The sequence below is a fragment of the Anomaloglossus baeobatrachus genome, chromosome 1 (assembly GCF_048569485.1).
Source record: "Anomaloglossus baeobatrachus isolate aAnoBae1 chromosome 1, aAnoBae1.hap1, whole genome shotgun sequence".
Classification (NCBI taxonomy): Eukaryota; Metazoa; Chordata; class Amphibia; order Anura; family Aromobatidae; genus Anomaloglossus; species Anomaloglossus baeobatrachus.
In genome coordinates, this window is record NC_134353.1 from 53,228,169 (window position 1) to 53,241,562 (window position 13,394).

The 13,394-nt window shown below is 48.9% G+C and overlaps 1 protein-coding gene across 1 annotated transcript in view; it reads left to right on the forward strand.

The window, feature by feature from the left end:
- The first annotated feature begins 227 nt into the window (after positions 1 to 227).
- KRCC1 (lysine rich coiled-coil 1) overlaps positions 228 to 13,394 on the forward strand; it is a 64,417-nt gene continuing 51,250 nt past the window's right edge. Inside the window, exon 1 of the mRNA XM_075346705.1 lies at positions 228 to 403. Coding sequence (XP_075202820.1) covers positions 274 to 403 — 130 coding nt within the window. The 5' untranslated portion in view covers positions 228 to 273. The remainder of the gene's footprint in view (positions 404 to 13,394) is intronic.

Here is a 13,394-nt window from a genome sequence, read left to right on the forward strand (position 1 = left end):
CGCGCTGATTTGGGCACTAAGGGCAACAAATGTTTTCAGGCAGAAGTGAATTATGAAGTTTGCCAGTAAACAACATGGCCGCCGGCAACGTGTGACGTCCCGTCACGTGTCGCGTTCACTTCCGGTCACAGCTCGAAAGGGCTGCTGGGAAGTCCCCAGATAAGTGCCCGTGCGTGCGACTGCCTGCGTCATGCGTGACGTAGGTGCCCACACCCCGGTGCGGTCAGTCCCTGGGAGGGTGGGGGAGGCGGGAGCGCGCAGAGTGCCTGTAACATGGCGACGGAGGGTGCGATCATCCCGCAGCTAGTGGAGAGTATAACACAGAGCAGCAGCCCCTCTAGCGTGCCCATGGCGGGGGGGGACATTAGTAGTAGTGCCCACACCACCATCCCCTGCCAGACAGGTGAGTGTGAGTGACCCCGGCAGGGACAGGCCCCGGACACCGGGGAGGGTGGCGGGATGCAGGCCTCTGCCCTGACTGGTCTCCTCTGTGCTGGGCCGAGGCCTCCTGGGACGGGGAGTCCTGTCATGGCCGAGAGGCGGCTTCTCATAGGGGCTGATTAAAGGGAATGTCTGGGACGTTACAGAGACAGCAGGAAGCCAAAGAAACTGAGAAATCAGGAACTAAGGAGATCAGGTCACTGGTAATAATGACTGCAAGATGCCTCGTCTGGTAATATATACATCTGTACCCCGCGGTCACGTGACGCTCGCTACCGGTCATGTGACGCTGCTATGGCGGACACATCTGTAACGCCCAGATGTCTTCTGTTGACGTCACTGCGGCTTTACCTGGCGGCAAAAGGGCTTAAAGGGGTGGGCTGGGAGCCAGAGTTTATAAATCACTTTGAAGGGGTCATCCGGTGAAAAAACAGCTGTAACCTACTGATCGATGGGGTAAGACCCCCTTGAACCTGCGCCGATCAGTGGAGTCTGATCCCCTTAGACCCTCACTGATCGATGGGGTAAGACCCCCTTAGACCCTCACTGATCGATGGGGTAAGACCCCCTTAGACCCTCACTGATCGATGGGGTAAGACCCCCTTAGACCCTCACTGATCGATGGGGTAAGACCCCCTTAGACCCTCACTGATCGATGGGATAAGACCCCCTTAGACCCTCACTGATCGATGGGGTAAGACCCCCTTAGACCCTCACTGATCGATGGGGTAAGACCCCCTTAGACCCTCACTGAATGATGGGGTAAGACCCCCTTAGACCCTCACTGATCGATGGGGTAAGACCCCCTTAGACCCTCACTGATCGATGGGGTAAGACCCCCTTAGACCCTCACTGATCGATGGGGTAAGACCCCCTTAGACCCTCACTGATCGATGGGGTAAGACCCCCTTAGACCCTCACTGATCGATGGGGTAAGACCCTCTTTGGGCCCTTGATGATCGGGATCTGAGCCCCTTGGACCGGCGCCAATCGGTGGGGTCTGAGCCCCTTGGACCGGCGCTGATCGGTGGGGTCTGAGCCCCTTGGACCGGCGCTGATCGGTGGGGTCTGAGCCCCTTGGACCGGCGCCGATCGGTGGGGTCTGAGCCCCTTGGACCGGCGCCGATCGGTGGGGTCTGAGCCCCTTGGACCGGCGCCGATCGGTGGGGTCTGAGCCCCTTGGACCGGCGCCGATCGGTGGGGTCTGAGCCCCTTGGACCGGCGCCGATCGGTGGGGTCTGAGCCCCTTGGACCGGCGCCGATCGGTGGGGTCTGAGCCCCTTGGACCGGCGCCGATCGGTGGGGTCTGAGCCCCTTGGACCGGCGCTGATCGGTGGGGTCTGAGCCCCTTGGACCGGCGCCGATCGGTGGGGTCTGAGATCTGTGCTGATCAGTGGTGTTTGACCCACTGGGACCTGCTGATTGGTGGGGTCTGAATTCCCCAGACCCACCCTCCGGGACCCATGCTGATCAGTGGGTTTGACCCCTTGGAATGGCACGTTAGACACCCGACCACCGCGCCGTTCGTTCTCTATGGGTTTGCCGGAAAATGCTAAAGTCCAGAGGTCAGCAGCCCACACAGAATGGATGGAGTGGTGGTTGGTCATGTGAACTTCTGCTGATCGGTCGCAGCGGTTGGGCCTCCTCCGATCAGCAGGTCATACTTTATCCTGTGGACAGGTGACGAATTTTTCTCACTGTACAACCCCTTTTTAGAACCTAATTTTTTGCTAATATCCTCACAGGTCGTGTGATGCCCCCTCCTGGTGCCCAATCATATCTGGTACATGGAGCACATAAATCTACACACCTTCCTCCAGTGTATGTGTTTAAATAAGTGGTATCGCTTGCGGAGTCTGACGCCATGGGTTGAAGTCCCGGCCATGGCAGAATCATAGTGTGCAGCACATGACCGGCTCTGACCTATAATATAAGGGAGTAGAGAGCGCCTGTGCACTGTATTCGGCAGACATTGGTTAATAAACAATGGGGACAGATTGTTCTGTTATTGGCAGCACAGCCCCGATCACATGGGCTGATGCGCTGCCAATAACTATGTTTTGGGGGGTTTTATTCCAGATTATGAATCATTCTACAACTGAGGATGTTGCACCTTTGTGGTGTGATCAGTGGCAACCTTACTCCAGCAGATCATCATTAAAGGGAATCTGTCACCACCGTGACCTTTTTAAACTGTTAATATGGGCAGACAGGTGATAGATGCCTTGTTGTGGGAAAAATCCTCATCACTTTATGTAAATGAGGTCTTCCAGGCTATGGGGCGGATGCTGCCTGGAAAATGACTCCGCCTCCAGAGCTTATATATTAAATAAAAGGGCGTTACCGGTGTGGGACCGGTAAGGCTGCTTTCACACATCCGGCTTGAGCTCTGCGGCTCAATCTGGCTGTGCAAGCTATGCAACGGATGCGGTGAACACACCGCATCCTTTGCATACGTTTTTCCTTTGCGGCCAGTCCGGTTTTTGCCGCTTGCGGCATGCTACTGAGCATGCGCAGTGGCAAAAACCGCATGCGGCGGCCGGATGCGGTTATTGCCGCATCCGGCCTCCATAGGCATGCATTGAAAAATGCGCCGCATCGGCCGAATGCGGCGCGATGCGGGTTTTTTTGCCGCACGAAAAAACGTGCCAGGCAACGTTCCATCCGGCCGCCGCATCGGCTAAATCTGCCGCATGCGGCAAAACCGGACGGAACGCAAGGCCATGCGGCACTAATTAAAGTCTATGCAGGAAAATCGCAACCGGCAGCAAAAAAAACCGGTTGCGATTTTCCTGCAAAATGCCGGAGTGTGCCGCATTGCAAAAACCGGAGGTGTGAAAGCAGCCTAACTGATGCAGAACAGGAGAAATTAAATTTGTCTTTCAAACGCTGAGCTCTGCTGTTTTGCAACAATATTGCAACACTGTGCCTGTGAGATGAGGCTGAAGCTGAGAGGCACCTGCAGAAATGTCCACTTGCGATTTTCATGTGAGTGTGATCCGATAAAAAATCAGATTGTACTCACACCAATGATGATCTATGGTTCAGTGTCCTTCTGCTATTTTTTTTTTTGTTATCTCGAATCGTGCTCTCGGTGCAATTGCAGCATGCTGCGTTTTGCACGGAGTCTCCGCTCGTGCACCCCCAACATCGCACTGCACTCGCATGTTATGAGACAGCAGTGCGGTGCATGCAGAGACAGGCAGCAAAGGAGATGGGGAGAAAGTGTTCCCTCCCTCTTCTCCGCTCCTGTGATGCAATCTCAAGATCACATCACAGTCACATGACCCTCGGCTGACACCGCAGCAGAGGGTCATTAGCATATCGCTTCCGATGCTCTCGCATCAGAAGAGGTATGCAAGTGGACATGAGCCCATATATTCACATACAGCTCTGTAGTGAGAGCGACCATCACACTGGTAACCCTCGTGTTATTTAAAATAAGCTCTGGAGGCGGAGTTATCTTCTGGGAAGCATCAGCCCCATAAAGTGATAAAAGATGATATTTCAACAACAAGGCATCTGATATGAGATATAAAGGGATGACATTTTTCAGCATTCTGTTATCTGTATGCCCGTATTAACAGTATAAAGAGGTCAAAAATGGTGACCGATTCCCTTTAAAGGGAACCTGTCGCCAGATTTGGTGATTATAAGCTGCGGCCACCACCAGCGGGCTCTTATATACAGTATGTTAGATTGCTGTATACAAGAGCCCAGGCCGCTGTGTAGAACGTAAAAATCACTTTATAATACTCACCTAAACGGTTTGTGCGGTGCAGACTGGTCGGATGGGCGTCTCCCTTTTCCGGCTGCGGCGCCTCCTTCTTCGGCCATCTTTGACCTCCTTCTTCTGAAGCCTGGGTGCATGACGCGTCCTATGTCATACACTCGCGCTGGCATTCAGGTCCTGAGCAGGGCAGATCAAAGTATTGTAGTGCGCTTGCGCAGGACCTCAATGCTGGCGGTCATTTTTATGTTCTACACAGCGGCCTGGGCTCTTATATACAGGATGTTAGAATGCTGTATATAAGAACCCACTGGGGGTGGCCGCAGCTTATAGGCCCCAAATCTGGTCACCGGTTCCCTTTAACAAGAGTCTCTGTGAGGGCTGATGTAAAGGGTGACTGTCAGATCCATGAAGATGTGTGTGTGGTGGTAATATAACGGATTAATCCTAATATCAGGCATTAAAGGGTGATACCCACTAGAGCAAGTTCTCCCCTCTATGGGATAAGGGCTAACTGCTGATCGCTGGGGGGCTGACAACTGGGACCCTCTGAGATCGGAGGTTGTGGGACAGGATTGGGGTGCGCAGCCTCCACTTCATTCACTGCCTATGGACCTGCCGTGCACTGAACTCTGCAGTCCCCAAGATGAGGACAGGATGAGCATCCGCACAGTTTTCGGGATCACTGAGGGTCCCAGCGGTCGGACCTTCAGCAATGTTATATAACAGTTAGGGGATAAGCCCCCCCCTTCACACACTTGAGGCATTTGCAAACCACAACATTTTGAAGAACAAAACAGAATTTTTTTTGTGCAATTTTTCTATGGCCAAGCATTTTGGTAGTTTTTTTTGTTTTTGTTTTTGTTTTAGCCCTTTGATTTAGCAGTGCCCTGTTTGTAGTGGACTCCACTTCAAGGAAGTGACATATTCCTGTAGTAGTAATACGCCGGTTTCACAGCAGCCGGCCCGGCCATCGCAGTCCGCACTCGAGCCGGTGGCCCGGCCATCGCAGTCCGCACTCGAGCCGGTGGCCCGGCCATCGCAGTCCGCACTCGAGCCGGTAATGCCGGGTGTGTGACATTGGCCTTAAAGTGATGACAAATACATAAAAAAGAAAATTACTGCTCGGATGAAATCCGGAAAGCTGTGGAGTATTCTCTCTTGTACTGATTTCCAGGTAAAGATTCTCTCCTCCGGTCACATCTAAGGGTATGTGCGCACGTTGCTTTTTACCTGCTTTTTTGCTGCTTTTTCTTCTGCGCTGTTTAATGCCAAAATGGATGTGTTCTTCTATTCAAGCAAAGTCTATGGGAATTTGGGTTTCTTGTTCACACTATGTTGTTCAAAATGCTGCCTTTTTGTGGCAGAACTTTGGTCAAAAACTCAGCTTTGCAGTGCAAAACCCAAATGGCAAAAACAATTGACATGTTGCTTCTTTGAAAAGCAGAGTTTTTGACCAAAGTTCTGCCCCAAAAAGGCAGAATTTTGAACAACATAGTGTGAACAAGAAACCCAAATTCCCATAGACTTTGCTTGAATAGAAGAACACATCCATTTTGGCATTAAACAGCGCAGAAGAAAAAGCAGCAAAAAAGCAGGTAAAAAGCAACGTGCGCACATACCCTAAAGGTGAATATTCAGCGGACGCTGTGGTTTCTGTTCTCCGTAGTCAGTCCATTGCATTGGGGGTTTTCAGGTGCCCCATTGATGTTGGGCCATAAAATCGCAGATCCCCCTAGTGTTCAACTAGACCTAATTTTAATCAGTATGTTTTCTGATGTTTTTTTTCTTTTTTAGAGGTTTTCCATTTTCAGAAAACACCAAGCTGTAGTTTTTCTCCTCCCCAGAGACTCCCGGCACCCCCGCTGATCATCTGTTCTCGGTGTTGACCAGAACTGATCAGTTATCAGCCCTGTCTACTGTATAATGGCCGGGTACTGCACATCCACTATCTATTGATTCAAGTAAAGGGCGAAGGTGCAGTTCCCGGCCATTATCCAGTAGACAGAGCTGTCCCAGCTCCATAACGGATCAGTTCCGGCCAACACCGAGAACAGCTGATCATCGGTGCCTGGTGCCGCACCCCCACCGATCAGACATTGATGACCTATGCTAAGATAGTGGACAACCTCTTAAGTGTCAGACTTCATGAGCCAATTGCCCTTTAGGAAGCCAGGAGGCTGGGGTGCAGTGCACTCCTGAAAAACCCAAAATTAAACACCTATAAAGGGGATCTGTCACCTAATCTGAGAGCAGCATAACATGGGGCAAAGATCCTGATTCCAGCGATGTCACCTACTGGACTGCTTAGTGTAGATGGAATAAAATCACTGTTTAATTAGCAGTAGATTATCATTACAGGACTACTTGGCGTGCTGCCGGTAGTCCAGCACATTAATGATCTCTATAACTTCTAGATCTGCAGCAGAGAAAACATTGATTTTATTAAAATGACAGCAAAGAGCTCAGTAAGTGGCACATCGCTGCAATCGGGGTCTCTGTCTCTACATACCATTTTATATAGCAGTTTGCCTCCACTTCAGATTTGTGATGTGGCCCAAAGCCAATAACAGAGCTTCCAAAATGCACTGGAGAGTTAGAAAAACTGGTGCAAACGAGGGAGTGTCATAGTCAGACGCCATCATACAGAAGCCGGCTGCGCTTATCCTTTACCCCAGTAATGATACATCTCCCCTTTTGTGACCCAATCGGTACAAGATGAGGTATGCCACAACCTATTTAGATTTCTCCTGTGCCTTATTACTCTGACACATAGAAATGCTCCATAGATAAATGGGGTGCTTAGTCACCCCTGGGCTTTGTATATGGGGGGGGGGGGATTTCACAGCAGTTCCCTAAGGCCTCATGCGCACGCTGCGTTTTTTGCCCCATTTTCTTTTGTGACACAACACTGCATGCATTTGATTCCCCAGCAAAGTCTGAGATTTCAGTTTTGCTGTGCACATGTTGCTTATTTTTTTTCTTCCACAAAACTGCAGCATGTCAATTCTTTTTGCGTTTATTCCCTGCATTTTTCACTAATGATGGGAGGATTCATAGAAACCCAGGGTCAGAATCCAGCGCAAAGTGGTAGGAGCAAGCGCTTCATACTTACCGAGTCACTGACGCTGCTGTATGATCCCGCAGCCGCTCATTAGCCTTCATTCATATGCACTGATTCCCCCTCCCACCAGCGTCTGTGATTGGTTGCAGTCAGAGGCGCCCCCATACTGAGACAGCGCTTCCAGTCACAGACACCAGTTTGTATCGTGCAGTAAAATAAATTTAAAAAATAATTGTTGTAGAGTCCTCCCAATTTTGATACCCAGCCAAGATAAAGCAGACAGCTGGGGAATGGTATTCCCAGGCTGGAGAGACCCATAGTTATTGGGCCCTCCAGCCTAATAATGGCAGCCTGCAGACGCCCAGAATTGCTGTATCCAACAGATGCGACAATCCAAGCACTTTACCAGGCTTTTCCTCATGGCCCTGCTGTGGTGGCAATCAGGGTAATAAGGGATTAATGTCTGCTGACAGCTGCCAATAAGCCCTAGATTAGTAATGGGAGGCATCTGAGACCCCCCCCTGCCCCCCCCATTACTAATGTGTAAGTGAAAAGAAATAAACACAAACACCCAAACAATCCTTTATTTGAAATAAAATACAAAAAAAGCACCCACTTTCACCACTTTATTAACCCCAAAAAACACACCTGCAAGTTCGACGTAATCCACACGAGGTTCCACAACGATTCTAGCTCTGCTGTATCTAAAGTCACAGCACGCGATCATGGAACATGTCACAGGCTGCTATTTTTTAGGCTGCGGTGGCCCAATAAGCATAGGTCTCTCCATCCTGAGAATACCAGTCCCCAGCTGTCGGGCTTTAGCTTGGCTGGCTATCAAAATTGTGGGGGACCGCACACTTATTTATTTATTTTTGCTGCATGCGGTTCTTATTTTGATACACAGATAAGATAAGCGCACGGCTGGGGGCTGCAACCCTACGCCAATTTTTTTTTTTTATGTATTTATTTTTCCTGTATGATATAGACCAGCAGACCGCATCTGTGATTGGAAGCAGTGAGATATGCGGTCACTCAGGGTGGGGGCGCGTCTGACTGTAACCAATCACAGATGCCGGTGGGCTGGGAAAGCAGTGCCTATGCAATGAAGGTAATGAGCGGCCCTGGAAGTGAATGAGAGGCCGCGGTAGCAGTTACAGGCTCGCTGGTGACTCTAAGTAAAGCGCACTCGGTTTATTAAATTTTTCTTTATTTTTACTTATCAGAGCGTCTAGCCCGGCACTCGGGTACCTTTGAACCCGCGGGGGTCGGACTTACCAGTCCGGATCTGCCCATCACTTTTTCACCTATTGAATAATAAAAAAAAAAAATGCATTGTCAAAAACACATGGTAAACGCGCGTGTTTTTGGGTGCGTTTTGTGATCACAGGCCACGTTTTTTCTGACCACAGGGTGCAGTTTTGTGGTGAACGTAGCCTTGTTGTCTCACTTTCCCTATTCGTATGTCTCCGAAGTGTGGGCTAATACCAGAGAACCAAGAGAAAACCCACACAAACATGGGGAGAACATAGAAGCTCCTTGTAGATATTGTTAGGATTTGAACCCCAGACCCCAGCTCTGCAAGGCATCACTGCTAACCACTGAGCCACCAAGCTCCATGATTACAATCTAATTTCAGTACAAGCATCAGTTCCCCATAAACTTTCCAACAAATCTCAGGCAGCTAATTTTAAAGAGACTCTGTCATCAGGTTTTTGCTATTAAATTTTGAGAGCAGCATACTGTATGGACAGAGAGGCTGATTCCAGCTAGCTCTGCAGTTTGTAGTTTAAGTACAATCAGTGTTTTATGAGTAGTAGATTATCACTGCAGGACTAGGTGTTTTGTATCAGGCAGGCCATCTAATCTGTGTAACCCCACGCCCGAGCACTGATTGGCTGCTTGCAGATGATGTGTACAGTGGTGTAGGTGGGGTTATACACAGCTGACCATTCTGAGAACTGTGAAGAGATATATTTATCTCTGGAAAGGGACACCAGGCTCCTCCTGGAATAGTAATTAGATACTTTGTCATCAGAATTTGAACATTACATTACGTAACTAGTGATGAGTGGGCACTACCATGCTCGGGTGTTCGGTACTCGTAACTAGTGATGAGCGGGCGCTACCATGCTCGGGTGTTCGGTACTCGTAACTAGTGATGAGCGGGCACTACCATGCTCAACTGCTCTGTACTCGTAACTAGTGATGAGCGGGCACTACCATGCTCGGGTGCTCAGGACTCGTAACTAGTGATGAGTGAGCACTACCATGCTCGGGTGCTCAGTACTCGTATCTAGTGATGAGCGGGCGCTACCATGCTCGGGTGTTCGGTACTCGTAACTAGTGATGAGTGGGCACTACCATGCTCAACTGCTCTGTACTCGTAACTAGTGATGAGCGGGTACTACCATGCTCGGGTGCTCAGGACTCGTAACTAGTGATGAGTGAGCACTACCATGCTCGGGTGCTCAGGACTCATAACTAGTGACGAGCGGGCACTACCATGCTCGGGTGCTCAGTACCCGTAACTAGTGATGAGCGGACACTGCTATGCTCGGGTGCTCAGTACTGGTAACTAGTGATGAGCGGGCACTACCATGCTCGGGTGCTCAGGACTCGTAACTAGCGACGAGCGGGCACTACCATGCTCGGGTGCTCAGGACTCATAACTAGTGACGAGCGGGCACTACCATGCTCGGGTGCTCTGTACTCATAACTAGTGACGAGCGGGCACTACCATGCTCGGGTGCTCAGTACCCGTAACTAGTGATGAGTGAGCACTACCATGCTCGGGTGCTCTGTACTCGTATCTAGTGATGAGCGGACACTGCTATGCTCGGGTGCTCAGTACTCGTAACTAGTGATGAGTGGGCACTACCATGCTCGGGTGCTCAGTACTCGTAACTAGTGACGAGCGGGCACTACCATGCTCGGGTGCTCAGTACTCGTAACTAGTGACGAGCGGGCACTACCATGCTCGGGTGCTCAGTACTCGTAACTAGTGACGAGCGGGCACTACCATGCTCGGGTGCTCAGTACTCGTAACTAGTGATGAGCGGGCACTACCGTGCTCGGGTGCTCAGTACTTGTAACTAAAGTAATAAAGATTCCTATATTTCCTTTTAACCAGCTGAGTGTATACAGCAGATCTTCTTTGTGGGCTTTTGCTTTTCTTCCCTTGAAGATGGCCAACCATGATACGGCTGTATACACAGAAGTTTGGTGGTATACGCCCAGTCGGTTAAAGGAGAAATGGGCACATTTTTAGATCAGAGGGGCACAGAAGAATAGCGGTTTCAGAATGGGTGGAGCAGCGGCAGTTGGGGGAGGAGCTCAGTTTAAATTTAAAAATCCGGTGAAAGGTTCTTTTTAAAATCGAACTGCCGGATCTTTTTCTGCCTTGACATTTGACAGCGGAAAGTCAGGACATCCCATACACTGATGGTTCTACCGACATACAGTACGTATAATGTGGATATATGAGCAATGGATAACAGCGTGTGCAAACTGCCAAGAGATTCCTGATAAGGGCAACCACGGAGATTTCAGGTCCCTCTTGGCTTCCCTGTCGGCCCATTAGCTGAGGCAATTAGCAGTTACTTAATATGTCAGTGTTGATTCACCAGGAGACAACCGCAGACTACGACTTCAGCCGTCTCCTCCCCATGACGCATCCTGCTGGACCAAAATATGAGTGGAAGGGTGAGGGTCACTCCGGAGTATAGGTTGGATCAGGGCCAGATGTCCACATCTGCATTCCCAGTCCGCCATATTCTGGGGATTCCCGTATATTAATAAATGGTCCAGGTGGGAATGGGAATAGTGTGCCGTCTCTGTATAATACCTGTTCCACACCCCTCGTGTTCCTCTGAGAGATCTTCCACATGTAAGTAGGTTGATAATATAGAGATGACGTCACTGGAAATAGAAGTAAGTAAATGGGATGTTTCCGGATCTCCATTGCCTGTAAGGTAGAGCTATTTATAAGACGGTGGGAGATGTCCTCGCGGCACCACACGCCCGAAATGAGACCGGAGGTCAGGAATAGGATTTTACGGCTGGATTAAGACGACTCTGATAGAGAAATGCTGGTGCCGGATGTGACACTATGGTAGAGTTGCGGGTGGTGACATCTTGACGTCGTGGTTTGGCACATTGGCATTGAGTGTTGTCCTTTGGTGCGTGACGTCACTATGTGGTCGTCTCGCTCCAGCCTAAACCCCTACATTCTTGAAGATCTCATCCATTGACCTCAGAGAGTCTTCAGCCCACGTTTGCTCCGTCCTCAGTCATATATGATGTGATTAGGGAGCCCTTTGGATCCATGATTTGGGTCTGGGGAGCCCCCTCCGTCACATCGATATATGGTGTAATAAACCATTCCCTCCACTTTGACCTCTTTTTATTTTCTGGTATTTGTGATGTTTGATATCCATTGGTGTCTTACATAGGACGTGTCACAGCCCCGTGCCCCACATCGGACACGTCAGCTCATACGGAAGCGGTCTCAGCCTGACCTCTAATAAAAAGATAGATATTTGGTGTTTTTTTAAGATGTCTGATATTTTTGCCTTTTTTTCTGATGATGATGCAGACATTGGTCATGTTGCGTATCAAGACCCGTTTGTTAGAAGCATACATCATGGTGGTCTGCGTATCACATGGTATGAGAATGTGAATTCCCCTAAAGGGTCCATTCTTGATGTCTTAACAAAGCTCGGGGTCACTTGAATTGGAAAGCTTTTTTTGTTCCAGGTTCAGAGCTGAAAATTGATCAAATCCCAATTTGCCCCCATATAGCAATGGGGATTGTCTTGTGGGTTATACAATGCAAAATATAACCCTTTAAAGAGAATCGGTCAGCAGGTTTTTGTCACCTAATCTGAGAGTAGCATACTCTGATTCCAGTGATGTGTAACTTACTGGGCTGCTTAGTGTAGTTTTGATAAAATCACTGTTTAATCAGCAGTAGATTATCATTACAGGACTACTTAGCGTGCTGCAGGTAGTCCAGCATATTCATCAGCTCTGTATCATTGCTAAGTCTGCAGCATAGAAAACAGTGATTTTTATCAAAATGACAGTAAACAGATCAGTAAGTGACACACCACTGGAATCAGGGTCACTGTCTACATTATGCTGCTCTCAAATTAGGTGGCAAAAACCTGCTGACAGATTCTTTTCAAAGGGAATCTGTCAGCAGGTTTTTACAATGTCATCTGACAAGAGCATGATGTAGAGGGAGAGACCTTGATTCCAGCAATGCGTCACTTAGTGCAACATTTGTAAGAGAATCACAGTTTTCTCTGTTGCAGAGCTCAGAATGCTGAGCTGTGTATAACTCCGTCCACATCACTGATTGGCAGCTATCAGTGTAAACTCTATGTTGACAGAAAGCTGCTAATCATCAGTGTTGGTTGCGGGGCTGAACCAGGAGGTATGAGACACCTAGTCCTGTACTGATAATCTCCTGCTGAGAAAACACTGATCATATTGAAATGGCAAAATACAGCACATTGCTAGAATCAGAAAACACTGATCATATTGAAATGGCAAAATACAGCACATTGCTAGAATCAGGTTCTCAGCACCTACATCATGGAGCTCTCAGATTACATAGCAAAAACCTGCTGGCAGATTCCCTGTAAAGAGGATTTGTCAGTCGGTTCTTGCTACTTCATCTGAGAGCAGCTTGATGTAGGAAAAGAGACTCTGATTCCGGTGCTTGGTGCAGCTATTGTGACTCTATCTGTTCTTAGGCGTAACATGTAGCAGAGTTGAGAAAGCTAACCACAACCAAACCAGGTTCTCTGCATACAAGGTCTATTACCAGTGAGCTGCTTATCAGAGGAGGCAGTGTAGTCAGACAACTGATCACTAGTTCCAGCAATGATAGTCACCTGGTGATAAAACCTTCATTGTAAGTAAACAGCTCACAGCCTAATAAGTGACACATCCCTGGAATCTGTTTTTTAACCCCTACGTCATTCTGTCCTCAGATTACATAGCTAAAACCTGCAGACAAATTCAATTTACAAGAGTTTCTCCACTACTTTGATATTGACAACCTATCGTTTGGATAAGTCACCAGTATCATAATGTGGGCCCGATCAATCAGCTGCTGTCGTCGACAGCCGCAGTTAGATGTACATTGTG